Source organism: Vulpes lagopus, chromosome 24 (genome assembly GCF_018345385.1).
Source record: "Vulpes lagopus strain Blue_001 chromosome 24, ASM1834538v1, whole genome shotgun sequence".
Lineage (NCBI taxonomy): Eukaryota > Metazoa > Chordata > Mammalia > Carnivora > Canidae > Vulpes > Vulpes lagopus.
In genome coordinates this window covers 8,678,580-8,699,023 of record NC_054847.1, presented here as the reverse complement: position 1 = coordinate 8,699,023, position 20,444 = coordinate 8,678,580, and the positions used below count along the sequence as shown (strand labels likewise).

Genomic DNA, 20,444 nt, shown 5'->3' with positions numbered 1-20,444 from the left:
GGGGTTAATTATACTGTTCTCTCCTTGATGAAGCTTTGAAAACTTCTCTTAATAAAAAGCCTTTCCACTCCTTGCTAGTTCCCTGCAGCCCACCCGCCAGGGTTCCTCAAGATGAAGGGCACGAAGACAGGCTCACACACGATGCTCCTGTGGAGGGGGAATAGCTTGGCTGCTCGGGGGTAAGGGCTGGTCACTCCAAGATTGGGCACTGACCCCATCTCTCCATCTCATCCCATGAGCTACCCTGCACAGAGCAGCAAACCCACTTCTCAGAGCCACTGCTTGGGGACATTGCTCCTAGAAGGCCCCTACAAGCAAGTGGGGGATGGCAGGTCCAGCCCTGGGCCATCGGCACAGGGAACCACCAGAGCCACCACTTGGAACTACTGGCTATTCCCCGCAGGAGTAAGGGGGAGGACACTGGGGAGGTCTGGAGAGCTCAAGAGGCTCGAAAGAGCTCCCAGGGTGCCCTGGGTGGGTCCCAAAAAGGCCTAGGGTGGCCTGACCAGCACTTACTGCCCCCAGATCCCAGAGCCCAGCCCCCACAGAGCAAAGCAAAGGGTGTGCAATCATTTCTTAATAGCCAGGCTGCCTGATGGTCTCACACACAGAGCAAGTATCTCGAGGAGAGAAAGAGCATGTAAGGCAGCTGTGTGGAAGACTGACTCCATGGGCCGTTTCTGGGGTTCTTGTCAGATGTCAGCTGCTAACGCTGCTTCTCCCGCCTCAGAAGAGGTGGTCTTAGGGTGTGAACTACACCACCCCCCAACTAGGGCAACCTTACCCAGACCAGTTTCATCAACAGGGCCTGAATGAGTGTCACACAAGATCCTGTCACACAACAGGGCCTGAACGAGTGTCACACAAGATCTAAAAAGAAGAGCATTAATCACATCTGGCTGAGCTGTCCTGCCAGATAGAGGAGGACAGAAAGGGGCCCACGTGCACCCATAAACACAAGCACCCACCTGTAATGCAGACACGGAACTGGCAACGTGGAGTCTGGGCTCTGGCGGCCAGGCAACACCTGGTGGCCACTCTGAAGGGTGCTGAGCTAGACACACTTCCTGAGACATGACCCCAGTGCCAGGCCTCATGTTGGGGTGCACCTCATGGGGTGCCCACCAGCCTGAGCAGGGGCATTTGTGGTGTTACATACAACTAAGACCCAAGCATCTGTCTCACCTGCCGCTGTAGGACTCCATGGAGGGAAAAGTGAAAAAGCCCCGCCGCCCCTCACACTCACCTCCTGGCTGAGCAAAGGTCTGGGGGCCCTGGCTCCTGCCTCCCTCCTTCCACTGCCTCCTGCACCTCGGGCAATGCCACATTTGCCGCCCCCCCTTCCACTTTCTGAGAACCTCTGGGCTTGCTCCCTTTGCTCCACTGACACCAGCAAGAGAACTTTTCCATTTTTCTCATCAGCTCGTTAATGATTTTCAAGCTTAAGTTACTCAGGCCAGGCCCCGAAGCCACTCGGGACTCGGAAACTTGTGACCCACAGCTCAGCCAGCTCTAGTCTGCTCCCCGGGGAAGCCCCCTTGAGGTTAACAGTTCTCCCCAAGGGGCCTGAGGCTGCCCGGGCAGGAGGTCAGCGGGGCAGTTGGCTGGCCTTTGCTTGAGACCCTAAGCCCTGACTTCAAACTCCCTACCCCATCCTGCTCTTCTCATCCATCCCTTCCCCAGCAAATCCTATTGTCCCCTCATTCAAAAGCCTCTGTGTCTTCATTGTAAGGTGCAACCTGGCAAACTGATAAGGTTTATCACAACCTTGCCGGCAGAAAAAGAAACATGATGGCCTGAGAATGAGGAGCTCAGCTTGAGGCTTATGGTTCACAAGACGGTAGCCTGAGCACATGAGGAGACCGTCTTTCTCTCTGCGGATCACACCTTTAAAAACAGCTGCTGCCAAAGAGAAGCCACAGCCTAGATCCCATGGGGGTGGAGGCTGCAGTTCTGGGAAGGGTTGCCCCAGCCCCCAGCCCCAGACTCTGGTCTCAGCACTCATGGGAAAGACAGTGGACAGGAGTGGGAAGTGCTCTGGCTTTTCTGTTCTTCTACATGAAAAAGATAAAATCTACAGCCAGCTTTTCTGACTCCTGTTCAATAAGGACAAGCTGCTGAAACCAAGCAGCTAAAACATTTTGGTATCAAATTATAATGTGTACTTATTTTCTACTTCTGTAAACTACAATACTCATCTAGAACCATTAGGAGAATGTGAAAGAGGCAGTTGGCTGGCTCAGCCAGTAGAGCTTGTGACTCCTCGTCTCAGGATTGTGAGTTCAAGCCCCGAGTTGGGGAGAGACATTACTTAAAAATAATTTTTTTTTAAAAAAGAAACTACAAACAAACAAACAAAAACAGACAGCAGTGCAGGTTCCAGAAAATCGAAGATCCCACTAACTGTGAACTTAAGGTAATAGGTCTTTATTAGACCCTCATTTGGAATTAAGAGATAAAAATATTAGCCCACTAAATTTTTATAATTAAAATCGAGCCTGTCATCACTTGGCCCGGGGGAGTCACTTAGGTCTAGTGACTGACTGACTGACAAGATAGTTAGGAGACCAAAGGTCTAGTCCTGACCCTGTGTGACCCTGGGCAAATGATTCCATTTCCTTGAGACTAAATTTCCTCAAAAAAGGAAATGACTGGTCCTGACTTCCCCTAGGACTAATGTGTGGAGTGAGACCATGCACCAAGAAAGGCTGCAGAACAGCAGAGCAGGTCATGACCCAGTACTTGTGAGAAGGTTAAGGCAGAGATGGTAGGAGGAGTATAAAAATGGTGGAGATGGACATAGGCTGGGCTTTAAAAGAACAAGAAAGAGGAAGAAGAAGGAAGACGAAGGAAGAAGAAAGAAGAAGAGGAGGAAGAGGAGGAAGAGGAAGAAGAGGAAGGAGACGCAGAAGCAGAAGAAAAGTTTTCCCAGTGACAGCCCCATGTCTCAGAAAAAAAGATCCAGTAGGAATCAGGGGCCTTTTAGCCAGGGTCAAATGGGCACCCACATGCAAAAGAATGAGGTTGGACCTCCACCTCATACCATATACAAAAGTTAACCTGAAATGAATCAAAGGCCACTGGAGAGCTAAAGCTGTAAAAATTCTTAGAAGGAAACAGAAGCATAAGTCTTGACCTTGGATTACACGATGGTTTTTGAGATATGACACGAAAAGCACAAGCAACAAAAGCATGTATCTTAGGTGTAATCAAAATTAAAAACTTTTGTACCCCAAAGGATGTCTTAACAAAGTGAAGACAATCCACAGAATGGGAGAAAATTTTTACAGATCATGTATCTGATAAAGCACTGGCATCTAGAATATACAAAGAACTCATGCAACTCAGTAACAAAAAAAAGACAAATGACCCAAACATAAATGGGCAAAGGATCTAAATAGGTTATTTCTCCAAAGAAGACATACGAATAGCCAACAAGCACATGAAAAAATGCTCAACATCATTAGCTATCAGGGAAATGCAAATCAAAACCACAAGGAGATACCACTTCCCATCCACTAGAATGTTCTAATAAAAAAGACAGAGAATTAGCAAGTGTTGGTGAGGATATGAGGAAACTGGAGCCCTTGTGCACAACTGGTGGGAATGCCTTGGAAAAGTATGGCAGTTCCTCGAAAAGTTAAACACAGAGTTCTATATGACCCAGGAATCCCACTCCTAGGTATACACCCAAAAGAAATGAAAACATATGTGTATGTAAAAACCTGTACAACTATGTTCATAGCAGCATCAGTCATACTAGCCAAGAAGTAGAAACAACTCATACGTCGATCAACTGGTGAGTGGTTAAAAAAAATATGGTACGTATAGCCATAGAATGAAACATTATTCGGCTATAAAAAGAATTGAAGTGTGGACACATGTTCAACATGGAAGACCCTAGAAAACATTACGCTAGTAAAAAAACCAAGCCAGCAACAAAAGGCCACTGTGATTCCATTTACGTGATAGGTCCAGAATAGGTAAATCAATATGGAGGGACGCCTGGGTGGCTTAGTGGTTGAGCATCTGCCTTTGGCTCAGGGCATGGTCCCAGGGTCCTGGGATTGAGTCCCACATCGGGCTCCACTAGAGGAGGCTGCTTCTCCCTCTGCCTGTGTCTCTGCCTCTCTCTCTGTATCTCTCATGAAAAAGTAAATAAAATCTTAAAAAAAAAAAAGATCAGTATGGAAAGGAGGATCATGGTTGTCTAAGACCAAGCTAGTTGTGAGGAGAGAGGGAAGATGATCACTAAAAGGAGTAGGGTTTCTTTTTGGGGGGTGGGGGGAAGGAAAATGTTCTCAAACTGAATGTGCTGATTCTGTGAATTCACTAAAAACCACAGAGTAGTGTACTGTAGATGGGTACACTGCACGCTATGTGAATTTTATCTCAATAAAGCTATTACCTGCTCCCCCACCCTCCCCCAAGACAGAAAAGGAATCAGGAGGCTGCTTTACCCTAGAGAAACACCACACCTGTTGTCCCAACATCATCATTACGAAAGCACCCTTTTTGCCCTCTGAAGTGATTTATATGATAAATATCTATCACTGCCCTATCACTAGGTGGTATCGTGGTATCGGGCAGGTGGCTCTGCCCCTCTCGGCTTTCAGTTTCATCTGTAAAACAAGGTCTACCCAGTTCTGATCATCTTTGACCCTAACACTATATTCCCCAAAAGCTCCACTTTAGAAGTTGTAAAATCCTGCTCGGCTGATCATGCAGCTTCCCAGTGCGTTCGAAGATAAACCTAAGTTAGCTAAGAGTATATAGATCACTGGGTCCCAGGAAACAGACACAAGACAAAGACAAATTCCTGAGCTTACCCGTACTCAAGTTTCCCCATAGTCAAGCCACTAAGAGAGGCGATCCAACCATCCCAGTGCAAGCAAAACGCCCTAACACTCCCTCTATAAAATGAAAAAAGATAAACATTTAAATGGGGACCCTCACAGTAGAGACAAAGTTTGGCAGTGTTAATCAAGGTCTTCTCTAAATGAGACTTAGTTGGTTAAGTCCACGCACAAGAGCCCGCTGCCATGACTGTCAAGGTCATCTGACTGCGCAGTGGGATGCTCATTTCCTAGTCCTCCTTACCCATGATTGCTGAGGAAATAAAATCATATAAAAGGAGCTCAAGAAAAAAAAAATCATTTTGTTCTCATCCCTTTTACACTTGTGAGAATGTACCAGAAAATAGTTACTCCATCCTCTCCCTCTCCCTCCCAAGGGCGTAGACCTAGGTATGTGCAGCAGGTCCTACACATGCGTTGTGGTGTCTACATGACCAACGCAGAGACAGGTGAGCCCATCTCTGGGCATTATGGCAACAGGTCCTTAGAAACAAGAGTCAAGGTGGAAGAAGCAGAAGGCACAGAATAAACCCCATTCCCATCGATCCATCCAAGAACCAGAAAGACAGACACTCATGAGGGCCGCTGAGAAGGGAAACCAACGTGAAGGTAGAATGGTGGCAAGTTACCCAGTCAACAGTCCTGGTCATGGAGCTGGTCACCAGAGAAGATGACAGCTGACGGGAGGCAGGGCTTTCCCTGGAGGCAGGGGAGTAGTCAGAAGGATACAGTGGCACCAAGATACCCAGTGAACCAGCCTCCAACAAGGGACCGAGGGGTTTCAGAGAAGATGCCCCTGCCATTTGCCTCTTTAGGATAGCAGGCAAAGAACAAGGAACTGCTCAAAAGCTGGAGGTCAGGAGGAAGGAGAGAGGAGCCACTGGCTTTCTGCGTGCCAGAGACCGCATCCACAGGTTCCCGCCGGTTACTGGTCCATGGCTTCCACAGACTGGGCCAAGTCCCTCCCAGTCACAGCTTGCCAGGTGAAGCCGAAGCTTACGGTGGTGCAGGTTCTACATCCAAAGGAATCCACGGGGCTGGGAGTGGGAGGCTCCGGCTTACACACTCTACTTCTGCTCAGAGGCCACACTTCAGGATGATGTGGTAGCCATCGTTGCTCTCGGCTGCCAAGGGAGACAAGGGCATTTTACAGGAAGAAAGGCCCGACGCCATAACCTTGGGGTGTTAGGGAGCGCATGGCCTTAGAGTACCAGCGGAAGCCCTGCCACCGATACTGGCTCCAAATACAACTGCGGAGAGCGCTAACACACACAGGTATTTTAGCACATGCCTTCACATGCCTTCTGCCTTGTTGAGTTTCTTTTTGGCAATGGGCCTTTCTACCGTAGCCCCAGGCCCAAGAACTAAAGGCTCTATAATATCCAAGAAGGCTCTGGAACCACACTGTGGTTCTCAGGGTATTACCGTCCCCAGCTCTCTGAAGGCAGTTACTGGCTAGATCCAGAACAAGGAGGACAGGAATGGCCCTGCCACCGTTCAGGGTCTCTGACCCAGTCATACAGGGCTTTCATTCTGATATACCCCATACAATCACCTGCCCCGGCCCTAAGGAAGGCTACAGCTAGTCTTTCCTTTCTCCTGGCACATGAGTTCCTTCTGAGACCTGTCCTCAGGTGGAAGCTTCATGTCCCGCCCCTCGCCCCATATCCCTGACACCCCACTAGGCCTGCAGGCTTCAGCTGTTCTATTCCACACTTGCTCCTCCTGGAGACTTTCATTGTAGGAAAACCCAAACGCATCTTACGTCTACTCAAGCACCAGGAAAATCACATTGCCTGGCCAGGGTTTCCCTTTCAGAACTGACGTTGGAGCAGATCTCAATAGTCCTCACATTTCCAGGACAACGTTTCACCTTTTCCCCAGAGGATGTCCTCAGATGACGTTCTCTCAAGGGACCCACCGTGCAGGCAGGGAGGCCGGCCCCACTCACCAGTTTGGGTGTCTCCTCACTCTACTACTCAGGGATGGGGCAGGAGGCACAGCCAACATACTTTAATTAAACACGATAAAAAGGAGGGGGGGGGCTTTACCTTTTAAGGTACTGAGGATAAAACAAGACTCATCTTGGAAATTCTGCACCATCTGAAAGGCAAAAGAGAGACCACGTCCCTTCGACAATGAGCTCATAATATGGAAAGCCTTGACGACACGGATCCCAGCCACTGTGTTTGTACAGATGCAGGAAAAGGGTTACACTTAACACTCACTAAGGAAACACAAAACAAGATAAATATATGAACTGATTATAGTTATAATTAACAAAAACTGAACATAAACGACAGAAAGGAGCCAGGAAGGGAAGCAAAATGTTAATATTCACCACGGGACTCCCATGTTTGCTTTCGTTTTCATTTTTCCTACTTTACTGGGTCCTCCTATCCCTATAATGGACACATTACAGGAGCATGTATGTGTATAACGGCAACAAGGTAAAAACTAAAGTGCTTTGAAAAAGGAAAAAAAAACACATCTTGGGAGTTAACGGCCTCTGCATATCAGAGTCCTACGAGGACCAATATAAACATAGCGCCACCCCCTCCATCTACCGAGTGGCAGGAATGGAAGGATGACCCAGCCGCCTCTCTGCAGTTTTCATTTTGATGAACTACCGGGTGACTTCAGACAAGTCGACCTTTTCCCTTCTGGTCTCCATGCCCCATCTATAAAACGGGGCTGCTTCCGTGACAAAAGAACAGAACCAGGATACAGAATGTTAGGAATTGGCACCAGAACATCAGGAATCGGCACCCACGGCTAGTGGAGTGTTAATCTATACAACCACTTTACAAAACTGTCCACAGGACCTACTACATTACTCCTCCAGCCCAGTGTTCTAGATAAACCCCTGCATGTGCCTAACTCAAAGCACACCTAAGAATGTTTACAGCAAGACTGCTAGGAATGGTAACTGGAGAGGCGCCTGGCTGGCTCAGCGTGAAGAGCATGCAACCCTGGATCTTGGGGCTGAGTCTGAGCCCATCAGGTACAGAGATTACTTACATAAAAACTTGAAAAAAAATAGTAACTGGAAACAGCCCCATGTCAATCAGTAATAATAGGAGCATGAATAAACTGTGATCTAATTCAGCATGCCAGTGGCCCCCGGCAGCATTTCAACATGTGTGACTCTCAGAAATATAAAGGGAAATGGAAGTCACAGAAAAACATGCTATTATTCTACCTCCATGAAATTTTAAATTAGGCAAAATTAAACGATATATTGAGGAGGAAAAGGGTACAATGAATACAACATTCAGAGCAGCAGGTGGAGGTGGTATGGAAAAGGAAATTAGGGCACAAAGAGGCTCCTACCATAATACTTCATTAACCTGAGCGAAAGTATTGGGTACTTACCTCTTCCTTAAACTGTAAAAATAAGTTTTATAATTCTCCTTGCACACACATGCCATATTTAAAATATAAATGGAAAGAGTATTTCAAAAATACTTAAAGACATACCCACAACACACGCTAGCTACCACAAAGCAAAACTCCTTTGCAAATTAAAAAAATGCAATCCACATTTATTGCCGCCTCTGGATTACTGCCCCAAATCCTGCAAATCTATGTACCTGAGGACCCCTGCCCCTCCCTGCCGGGCCTAATGATGCGTGAAGTACATTTATTCTATACTGCTGGCCTGCTCCCTCCTGGACTCTTGGCAGCCCAGCCACTTGGGCATGCAAAGCCCTACATGGAGCCCACACGGGCTTAATCAGTAACTCTCTTGTTTAATTAAGTGCCCTTGCACCTCAGGGGCCGGCTTTGCGGCTGGCCAGGCTGCCTCCACCGCTCCGGGCAATTAAGAACCAAAGGTTTCCAATTGATTCAGGGTTAAGAGGCGAGGAGACTTTGGAGAATAAGAATCGCCTACTTAGCTGAGGTAGCATTTCGGTTCTGTTCTCTGCTTCACTTGCTTAACTGCCCACTCCGGAGGGCCCAGGGCAAGCCGGGGAAGGGACTTCCCGCAGGGACCCGTGACATTGCAAGGGTTCCGCACATTCTTGGCTTTCGTCTTCACAAAAGAAATTCATGCCCAAGTGCAAAGTGACAACTTTCCTGTGCCATGCAGCAGCCCATTGTGCCGGTGTCTTAACCTCCCTGGCTATTCCCAAGGGAGTGTTTAGGTCAAGAACTCTGGGCTTCGTTTTGTCTGTGAGGTGGGGGTTGGAAAAACAGCTGTCTCAGATCTCAATGCAAGGATACAGAAGAAATTCTGAACTGGTGACAAAAACTAACAAGTGGCAGATAAATGTACAGCTGGAACTCTGATGTGTGTTCTGAGAATCCACACCTACACAGGCTTGCTCAGGCACACGACGGATGGCAGCAAGCGTCCTCTGACAAAATCACATCAAAGCTAATATAAACTCCTCCAGGAAAAGAGTAAGGAAGAGAAGTGCCTTTCACATTTGCCTTCAGCTGTTTTATACTTCTTGACTTACACTAACTGAATTACTGGGTTGTTGTTTTTTTTAAGATTTTTTTTATTTTTTATTTTTAGGTAATCTCTGCACCCAACATGGGGCTTGAACTCACAACCCCAAGATCAATAGTCTCATGCTCCACCGACTGAACCAGCCAGGCACCTGGTGAATTACTTTTTAATTCAAGAAGAAGGAAACCACCACCGCTTTGCCAACTTTTAGGACCAAACTCCCATGAAATGGGGGACTTCCATTTAAGGGGCTTGGGCAATTGTAATGACAAGTGGCAATAGGATTATCACCAATAATGACAATATATGAAAATACAGAGACTGTTAGAAGCCTTACGTTTTATACACTGTCAAACTGAAAGATCTCTACAACACTTGCTCCCAAAAGTCAAAAGCACCTAGCACTGTCAGTTACCACCATCACACCGTTATCTGGTGGCTCTCGGTGCCTGAGGCTGTTTTCTCATTTCTCATTTTATCCTAACTGCAACCTGTTCAGTGGGTTAATTATCCATTTTATAGATGCGGAAACTGAGGTTCAAAAGGGTTAAGTAAATCTGCCCAGGGTCACTCTACCCCTAGGAGCAAGGTCTGGGTGGGGACACATGTCCGATTCCAGAGCCCACATCTTCTCTACTTCCCTAGACGCCATTCATGTCCCACTTCATCTACGGTCCTCTACACAGATGCTCTCAGAGTTCCCACAATGGGCTTGCTGGGGTCTGCTGGGGGCTCAGGGGGCCACCCCTGTTCCCATCAGCCCAGCTGTTTTCCTGAGGCCTCATTTCAGGGGAGGTGGACTAGCCTGGCAGCTAGAAGCATGGGCTCTGGGCTCCCCCAGGGCTCCCCCCTACCTCCACCCCTTACGAGGTGTGCAACCTGGGGCAATTACTCAGCCTCTCTGCATCTCAGTTTCCTATCTGTGAAATGAGATTTCACCCAGTTCAGAGTGAGGCTGTCACGATTACAAGAGTCACTACATGTGCATTTAGGACAGGAAGCAGTGGATAAATGCTGCCACTCCTGGCTATTATCAGCAAGAGGAGGATTCCAGGATAAAAGAAGCTTAAGAGACTGCTCTACAATGAGCAGGAATGCCTAAATGCAGCTGCAAACCCTCCCTAGCCAGGAGTGGGATCGGATCACTCTGCCCTCTGCCATCGGCTGCTGGTGTCCTGCACAGGTCTGTGCAGGCAAGGGCAGACCCAGGAAGGCTGTGGTACCTTCAGTGGTCAGCAGAGGAGGGCTCTGTCCTCCCATGTGACCTGTGTCCTCTCCATCATCCAGTCCATGGTCCATTCTGCTGCCCCTGGGACCTGCAACCTTACACCCTGAGGGCAGGGGTGCAGTTTGCGCCATGGTTCCTACATGGCGCCTGGCCAGAGATGGGGTATGGAGTAGATACTAGACAGCCTCTCAGAGCCTCAGAACTCTCTCCACCTGCACTCAAGGGCAGCCAAGAGCATGTGGCACACAGCTGAAACCCATTTGCCATCTTGGGGCGTAAGTCCTCCTCCCCAAGCCCCAGAGGGGGCATTTCTGGCACCTGTTGCCGTGCCTCCCTACAGCCCGGAGCCCGGGGCCAGGAGCAGGGGTGGGGACAGCACTCACCTCGTTGCTCACCACCACGTGGATGCCTGTGGGGCCCTGCCGGTAGACTCGGTGGATGTGCTGCGGGGAGATGCTGTACAGGTTGGCGATCTTCTCAACCAGCTCCAAGGTGGTCAGCTCTTCCAAGAAGATGGCATGGTACACTGGAGGGCAAGGGACAGGGCCTTCTGTAGAACATACTCCTGCTCCTAAGGAGCCTGCCTACCCCTCATACCCAACTCCCAAATCAGTCACTCCGCTGTAGGGATGCTCGTGCCCAGACTCATTCGATGGGATCTGGCTGTAACAGGCACAAAGCCTCTGCAGAGCCCAACCACAGGGGCAAAGCAGCCAGGCTATGGTTCTTCATTCCTGTACCAGTCTCTCTTGGGGGAATCTTACATAAAATAGGGAATTCTTGGGGATCCCTGGGTGGTGCAGCGGTTTGGCGCCTGCCTTTGGCCCAGGGCGCGATCCTGGAGAACCGGGATCGAATCCCACATCGGGCTCCCGGTGCATGGAGCCTGCTTCTCCCTCTGCCTGTGTCTTTGGCTCTGTCTCTCCTTCTATCTCTCAAGAATAAATAAATAAAATCTTTAAAAAAAAAAATCGGGAATTCTTGCATCCACCCCACACCCAATGACACCCGTGGAGGAGTGGAGGCTGGAGGAAGAACTGCTGGCAGAGCTCTGTATTTCTAATAAGCTTCTAGTGATTCTGATGTGCGGCCAGACGCACACCCTTGCAGGAGAGAGGAGAGACTGTGCATCCTTTCCGTGGCTTAGCGGGGACGCTGGATGGCTCCTGGGGGCAAAGCGCAGGATTTAAGGATAACTGCTACTTCTTTTTAAATTTATTTAAAATAAATTAACACGTAGTATATTATTAGTGTCAACAGTAGAGTTCAATGATTCATCAGTTGTAGTAACACCCAGTGCTCATTACATCACATGTCCTCCTTAATGACCATCACCCAGTTACCCCATCCCCCCAACCCCTCCCTTCCAGCAACTCTCAGTTTAACTATTTCCTAGAGTTCAGAGTCTCTTATGGTTTGTCTCCTTCTCTGATTTTGTCTTATTTCATTTTTCTCTCTTCCCCTACATTCATCAGCTGTTTCTTAAATTCCACATGAGCTAAATCATATAATTCTTTCTGATTGACTTATTTCACCCAGCATAATAACCCTCTGCTCCATCCACATCATTGCAAATGGCAAGATTTCATTCTTTTTGATGGCTGAGTAATATTCCAGAGTGTGTGCATGTGTGTTTACAAAACACATCACCTTTATCCATTCATCTGTTGATGAGCATCTGGACTCTTTCCATAGTTTGGCTATTATGGACATCGCTGCTATAAACACTGGGGTGCAGGTGCCCCTTTGAATCACTATGTTTGTATCCTTCAGATAAATACCTAATAGTACAATTGCTGGGTCGTAGGGTAGCTCTATTTTTAACTTTGAGGAAACCCCATACTGTTTTCCAGAGTAGCTGCCCCAGCTTGCATTCCCACCAACAGTGTAGGGAGGGTTCCCTTCTCTGCAAGGGGTAACTGCTACTTGACGGCACATGTGTCTCATCCTTGCCCTTCTCTGCAGCACAAATACTCCTCTGCTCCAGTACTGTGACCACAAAGGGCAGAGGGGCGCTGGGAGCATCGCCCGCCTGGTGGAAGATAACAGTGACCCCAAGGATGGAAATGCTTCCTTACGGGAAACCCAAACTAGCTGGGTAGGAGTCAGCTCTGTGGGCAGGCACCCCAGGGAGGAGGATTACGCGACCCCTGGGGGTCCCCAAATCCCTCAAAGGCAAAGCACCTGGATTAAACAAGAGATTCCCAAACTCCTACCTCAACTGAGGAACCTTCGGTTGCAGTGGCTGATGAGAGGCCCCGTACTTCAGAAGCACACATGCACGCACATGCGCACTTCCCAACACAGACTCCCTCCCAAAGGGGTTGGCAGAGGCCATGGCCTTCCAGCCACGCGGCCGACCCGCCATCCCACGACTTCAGGCAGGCTGGCCCGCTGTCAGATACTGGGCAGAGGACGTGGCCACTGCACCCTGCCCCTCCCATAGGAAACCCCGGTTAGAACACCAGGGCTCTTTTCCAAGATCCCTTTCTATGACAGATTCAAATGAACTTTTGTGTCTTTTCAATGTTTCAGAGCCACTTCCACTTCTGAGTTCACTCCTCCAACAAATCAGGCCGGCCCAAAAGACCTACACAACTTGCAGGCAGTGCATTTCATTGTACCCTTCTGTCACCAGCCCTTCCCGCCCCCAGCTCAAAGGGGGTGCTGCCAGGAATGTGTGGAGCAGCTGAAGGCTCGGGGCACTCCCTCACTCTCTGCAGACACGGAGCACGGGCTCTGCGGCCTGAGGTGTGCAGTGGTTAGACCCTCAGCACTCACAGTCAAAAGCAAGGCACTTCGCTTTACATGCCTTGTCTCGCCAAAACCTCATCCCCCTGGGCAGAGCATTGTTCTCTGTATTTTGTACGTGCAGAAGCTGATGTACAGGCCCCGGAGCCCTGCCTGAGGCCACACGGCCAACAGGTGGCACAGCCTGCACCTGTGTGTGTTCAGGCTCAGTTGACCTCAAGGCTTGTGTCCTCTCACCAAACTGCCTCCAAACTACCAACCCAAAAGAGTCACGTGCCCTGAGGTGCCCTGGCCCCTGCAGCTCTATTCCTTAGCCCCCGTGCAGCCGCCACACCAAACGGGAAAGCCTTGTCCAGCTCAAGGAAAACCCCAGGAACTATGGCCATGGGGCGGCACTTGTCACCAGCCTGGGAGTCGGAAGGCCAGACTCTTGGTTCTCCCCTGAGTGGCTAAGCAGCTGTGGGGAACACATCCTCTCTCTGGGCCTGCTCCCCAGGGAGGAAACAAGGAAGCTGGAGCATGTGTTCTGGCAGAGAGTTTCCACCTTAAACATTTCAATCCCAGGAGAATGTTGACCAAAACTCATCCTGCACGAATGGAGGTGGATCAGTGGAAATGTCCTCAGCAAGAGAACTCGTGTTGGTGCTAGGTCTTCCTGTTACCTGGCCACCCAATAACCAGCCCCGGGCTGCTCCCCACAACTCACCACACAGACTGCTGTCCCCACCATCCCGCTTCTGCTGCAGGGGTGCTCTGTTCTGCTCCAGCTCCTGACAGACGTAAATGGTCATCTTTGGCCTCACATTCCTGGCAGGAGGAAAGGAAATAAATAGGTATTGTGGAGGGGGGGGGGGGGGGGGGCGCAAGGGAATGGGACAAAGCTCTGTTGTTCCAGAATGTTCCAAAACACAGGGTGGAACTAGCACAGTGAAGGAATCAGAAGAAAAGACGCCACAGGGATGCACAAGGCCTTTCGCTGGGCTTCTATGGCTTCATGCAGTCTTGCCCAGAGACAGAGGGATGACAACCCCTCCAGGTCCTGCAAGCTGCCATGACGGCGCTCTGCTCAGAACTCACATCTCAAGGCATAGGCGTTTTTCAGGGTGGTAACAAGAGCAAACACTTTCTCTAGCTTACTCTGTCCCAGGAACTGTTTCCAGAACTTCACATGCCTACATTATCTCATCCTCACACCACCTAGGGAGACTGGAACCACGGCCCTCATTTTATAGAGAAGGGAACCGAGGCTCACAGAGGTTAGGCGCTTTCGTCTAGTGTAAAAATCCTAAGAGGCAGACCCAAGGGTCACACCCAGGCTCTCTCTTTCACTCTAGAACTGTGCTGTCCATCTGTGAAAGGTAAATGAGATTTGCAGCTCACTTGGCCAGTCAAATCAACCTGAGATCAAGCGCTCCACAGCCACACGTGGCCGGGGCTGCTGGACTGCACAGCATGGCCCCAAACACATCCACCACAGCAGGAAGCCCCCTCAGACCTGGCCCTGCTCTCCAGTCTGCCTGGAGAACCGAGAACTGCCACACAGTCCCACACCTTCCTCTGGGAGGAGAGAGCTGGAAACCCAGGACCATGCAAGCAGCTGAGGAGAGGCTGAGGGGCTGGGATCCAGGGCCAAGGATCTGCCAAACTAAGAAGGGGGAGGGGCTCCCGGCAGGGTGAACTGTGGCGGGCTCAGCCCCCCCACCCGCATGGCCCTGATCCCCTTTCACAGGGCCTCCGCTTGCACCTGCTCCCAGAGGAGCCCTGACCCCACCAGCCGGCCCATAAGGCAGCGGCAGCATCGAAGAGGCTGCGACGGGGCTTCCTGCCATACCCGGCCTCCAGCTGGAAACTGACACCCACCGGCCTTTGATGGCATTGAAGAGCCGGATCCCATCTGCAGGGCCACAGATCTGGACCAAATCGTCTCGAGACATCTTCAGCAAGTCAGCACCTAGGCAAGTAAATGGGGCCACCCATTAGTGGGACACACGGTTCCATCCTCAGGCACCTGCAGATGTTGCACCGTGTGGGCAGGGGACAGGGAAGCGCCTGCCTCATCCTAGAGGGCACCGGACGGTCCATGGAGAGAACAAAAAGCTAAACATCAGAAAATCACAGCCCAAGAGATGAACAGTATCCTCAAAGCTCAGGAGAACAGACATTGGCATTTACAAAAGCCAACAGGCCCTCACCACCTCCGCCTGCCTGTCCCTCCCCCTGCTGTTTACTGGCACTAACAAGTGCATGTAACCTAGCCCAGGACGCCGGTTACACATGCACCTGCTACATGCAGAAGAGCACGACCCACAGGCTGCAGCCACGGTGAAGGCACCCATACTCCCCACACACAGAACAAGGGCAGAGCATCCCCCCGCCACACACAGGCCCCTCATGCCAGCCACTCCCCCTCCTCTGGGGAACCACTGTCCTGACTCCTCACATGTCTCCGTTTTGCTTGCTTCTTTGACATTTACGTAAGTGGAATGGAATAGGATACGCTTTCCTATGTTTGGCTCCCTCCCCCCAAGTTGTTTCAGGGCTCACTCATGCTGGCTGTGGTCAGAGATCATTCGTGCCCATTATTAGACATTATTTGTTGCATGAAAATACCACAGTCACCTGTCTACTCCGCCAATGGGCACTAGAGTTGCTCCCAGCTGGGAGTGATTATGAACAAAGGTCTATGAACATCCTTGTCCGTGGATGCAGTCCCTTCCACAAAGCCTAAGGAATCCCCTAGAACCTTGTGCCCATATGGACTCTCCAAGGGATAAGTATGAGATGAGCCTTCTGCCGAAACAGCCAGCAGCCACATGGCCAGGAGTGAAAATATCCAACCCCTTCTTCCCGCCATAGTTAAGACACAGTTTCAGTTGGATGCCTGGGTGGCTCAGTCGGTTAAGCAGCTGCCTTCAGCTCAGGTCACAATCCCAGGGTCCTGATATCGAACCCCATGTCAGGCTCCCTGCTCCACAGGGAGTCTGCTTCTCCCTCTGCCTCTCCTCCTTACTCTCTAAATTTAAATTTAAAAAAGATACACTTTCAGGCATAATTTTGTAAGCACAGGGGCTCCCCCTAAGTAACAACTAAAAGCCAAAATCCCTCCACTGTTCTCTCAGGCCCCCAGGACCTCTGTGACCTCACCTCCTTTTCCAGTCCACCTGGCCTCGCTCACCTGGGTGCTCTGCTCTGTGGCCACACCAGGCAGGCCCCACCTTGTGGCCTTTGCACATAACCCTGCTCGGACATCTCACAGTTCCCCCACCCCTACTTGGCTCACTTCTTCCCCTCAGCCCAGCCTCTGCTTAAGGCCACCTTCTCAGGAAGGCCCACACTGAGCACCCCCCCCTAAAACAGCAGCCTCCCTCCCTGCTCCTCCCTGACCCAAGCCAGGCCCCTCCTCTGAGCCTGCCCGCCACCCAAGGGTCACACCGCATGGAAATGTGTGGTTCACACATCTGCGTGGACTCAAAGCTGCAAACTGCCGGAGGACAGGGTCCCTGTCCGACCCTCCTCCTACTGGCCACCCCCAACACAAGTTCTTACAAAAGCTGAGCTGAAAGAAGACCATGTACGGTATCCTTCCCACTGCCACAGATGCCCTTGCCAGCCACTGCCCTAGTTCTGGTCAAAACATCACTCCCTGTCATCCTGGATTAACTTGACTTGGTCGCAAAGTTCATTGCTCAGTATACCCTTCCACCCCACAGCCCTGGTTCCAGGTCTCTGTGTGACAGACCCACCAGTAAGGGCTTGAAGAACCTTTCAGAGAAGGAAGAACCAGCTTCTCCTTCTCCCCTGTGGCTTCACCACCTTCTCAAAGGTCGTGGCTCCAGAGACAATGTGACCAATGGGCAGCACTGGGTAGGAAGTGCCGGGAAGGCAGAATATGCCCCGGTCCCCTGGCTAAAGGGCCCCTTCTCGGGCAGTTGAGGGCACCCCCCACAGGGTTGAGGCACCTCCTGAAAGCCATCCCCGACTGGAAACTCCCAGCAGCAGCACTTCGTATCTTAGCACTTGGCACAGGGTCAGCAGAGGTGAGTGACCCATGCTACACCGGGTCCCCAGGGCAAAACCATGGCCCTGCAGGCACTGCGGCAAGTCCTGAAAAGCGAGTGGCTTTGTTACGTGTTTTTAAGATCCCTGTGGATTTGAAAAACAACACAAAGATGCTCACCTGAGAAACTGGCAAACAGCCGACAGAACTGTGAGAACCTGTTTCGGTGGAGCCACTGCTGGGCGTCCTGGATGGAGGCTGATGGGAGCAGGTGCTGCAGGCAGAGAGAGAGGAAGGGTCCTGAAACGACTGTGCCGGGTCTGCCCGGGGATGTGCAGCCAGACAGCCCGGCTGCAGACACTTACATCGTTGCTCAGGGGCAGGGTCTCCACCGGGTGGGTCGGAGAGCTGTTCCTGCAAAGGAAAAGAACAGGCCATCAGACGCGGGGACACCTTCAGGGACATGGGGACGGGCCCCTCACCCAGCCAGGTGCTCCCCCCGCCCCTCAGGCATGGCACTTGGAAACACAGCAGGGCCTCAAGAATTTCTCAGGTCAGAGAAATGTAGGCGGGACCGTCTGCACAATCCCTCCAAATCCCTGACCAACCCTTCAGGACAGACATGACTCAGTGGCAACACAGCATGACCAATGATCACCACTCCACTCTGAGCTCAGCATTTGTTTGCATCTGATTCCTTCCCAGGCAGAGCTTCCCCACAGCCTCGGCCCCAGGGGAGGGCAGGCCGCCCCAGGAGCTCCACACGCCCACGTGGGGCCCAGACAGCAGCAGCCAACACCTCTCTGCGGAGATGGGAGAAGGCTGTGGGCTCCTCGAGGAGGGAACAAGCAGCCTCGGTGTGGCATCCATCCACAAGAACATTCTAACAGTTGGAGGCCCACTGACCTCCCTCCAGGGCTCACTCATGGGGAAGGCACAGACCTGAACACCTGGATTCTCCAATTAAAAGAAAAAATACATTTTTAAATGACCCTCCCCAACAGACAGTGGGGCAGGTACGACATGAATGGACGTAGGTGTCTCTCTCTGCGTTTAACATGATAACGAGGTAAGTTTTACTCTGCGAGTACCTTACCACAGTGACAATAAAGGCAAGGCCCTCACCGGGCTGACCCTCACACCGTCATCGGTAACAAGATGCACCTCGCCCAGTGCCTGTAAGGCGCCGGGCACCTTGCACACCCACCCCTACCCCCGACCCTGCATGGAATCCTCACTCCTTTGGTAGTGAAGAAAGTGAGGCTGAGGGAGGTAAAGGGACTCACCCCCAGAAAGGTGGGACCTAACACTCGGTCCACCCGAATCTGAATGTGACACCTTGGCTATGCCACCCCACTTCACAAGGAGGCCCCTCCTCACCTTGCGAAACCAAGTTCATGGACACTCACTCTCTCATCAGTGGCTTCTCTGTATGCCAAGCACGGGCTGTGAGGAGCCCACAGGTTCCACGCCTACCTGCTGGGTCTGCCTGGGGTCTCCCTGCTGCCCGCCAGAACAGGATCAGGACGTGCATGGCCACCACAGTGGTGCCGTGAGCCCTTCCTGTGCCGCAAAGCCTAGGACAGGTTGGGCCGATGCCTGCCAGTCCCCACGCTACTGTCACCTTTGAGTCAGTGTGGCCCATCATGCATCTGCAGAGCTGGGTGACCAAGTGTGAGGCTGCTCCTTGTTACAAGCCCTGAACCCTAGGGCAGGGAGCATCCAGAGCTGTCCTATGCTACCCAAAGAATGTGCACAGGGACCACAGAAAGAGCCAGGATGGCCCCTCACAGCCACTGGAGCCCCCTAAACAGCTGCCTCCTTAGGCCCCATCTGCCTAGGAGGCCATTCTTCCCTGAAGGGCAACCCGCAGGCCAACCTGCTTCTGCGGGTAGCCGGGGTGGGAAGGTGGGTTCTGGGCTGCTGCCCCAGCAGATGATGTTTACAGAAGCACATCCGAGCACAGAAAGCTGTGCAAATATTACAAGTGCCACCCCGAAGCCCAAACCGATGCCAGTGCACCAAAGAGAGGAAGACACAAAGACCAAGAAAGGAGACTACACCCATCATCACTCAAGGGGCTCTCAAGGGAAAGAGGACAGACATACCCTTCACCAAGGCCGAAGCTATTTGGAGAGCCGTTGTAGCTTGGAGATGGGGCGCTGTTCACCTGGTAGGCCATGTCAGGCCACGGGGAGCACTGTGGAAAGAGCACAGGACAGTAGTGACTCGAGGGCCATGGTGGTCAGGAGCAACTCAGGCCACAGAGCTGCAGACCCAGCTCCTATCCCTCCCATGCCAGCATCCATCAAGGCCAGCACGGGAAGCCCCTGACCCCTCAACACTTAGCCCACATCCTCCCAGGGCCCATGTGAGCCAGCGAAGCATGGGTACTAGGGCCATGCCCAAGAAACTGAGCGCGGCAGAGAAGACCTAAAATTCAGTCATTCCCAGAGCAAGCAAAGGCAGGCATGTGTCTCTGTGGGCTTCCTAGGTGTTGAGCCAACGAGGGAAAGAAACATCGTCGGTCATCTGGGTCCCTAAGAAAAGAGAACTAACAAAACAGGCCAACTGCCCAGAGGCAGGTTTTACCAGGTGTAGACAAGTGCGTGTACAAGCATGAAGGAGGGAGCACTGGACACAGATAACTTCCAAACAAAAATCATCCGTGAGGTTCAGTAGTGGGGTGCCCGTGTGGCTCAGTGACTTAAGCGTCCAACTTGTGGTTTTGGCTCAGGTCGTGATCTCAGGATCGTGAGATCGAGCCTTGCATCAGGCTCCACGCTCAGCGGGGAGTCTGCTTATCCCTCTCCCTCTGCTTGTCCCCCTGCTCTCTCTCTTTCTCTCTCCCCCTAAAATGAATAAATAAATATAAATCTAAAACAAAAAAGTTCAGTACTAAAACCTGCACTACTTGAAACATTCCAGGAGCAGCCAGCCCTCTCAGGCATCAGTCGATGCGTGTTTACTATACATCAGCCGTCCTGCGAGGAGCTAAGGGATACACAAAAAACACGGAGGATGTGATCCTTGACCTCAAGGAACTTCTTGAGCAGAAGCCAAGGATGAACATAGGAGAGAATCGCCCAAAGAAAGCAAAGACGTACAGGTTTTGCCTGTTGGGGAAGCCAGGGGACAAAGTATTCATTTCTC

The 20,444-nt window shown here is 51.2% G+C and overlaps 1 protein-coding gene across 1 annotated transcript in view; it reads right to left on the bottom strand.

Annotated features, from left to right (window-relative positions):
• Positions 1-3,562: 3,562 nt before the first annotated feature.
• Positions 3,563-20,444, bottom strand: part of TFCP2L1 (transcription factor CP2 like 1) — a 56,982-nt gene continuing 40,100 nt past the window's right edge. The window contains exons 9-16 of the mRNA XM_041739595.1: positions 19,400-19,491; positions 17,657-17,705; positions 17,472-17,565; positions 15,155-15,245; positions 14,001-14,101; positions 10,927-11,069; positions 6,908-6,959; positions 3,563-5,980 (exon numbers count right to left, since the gene is read on the bottom strand). Coding sequence (XP_041595529.1) covers positions 5,934-5,980; positions 6,908-6,959; positions 10,927-11,069; positions 14,001-14,101; positions 15,155-15,245; positions 17,472-17,565; positions 17,657-17,705; positions 19,400-19,491 — 669 coding nt within the window. The 3' untranslated portion in view covers positions 3,563-5,933. The remainder of the gene's footprint in view (positions 5,981-6,907; positions 6,960-10,926; positions 11,070-14,000; positions 14,102-15,154; positions 15,246-17,471; positions 17,566-17,656; positions 17,706-19,399; positions 19,492-20,444) is intronic.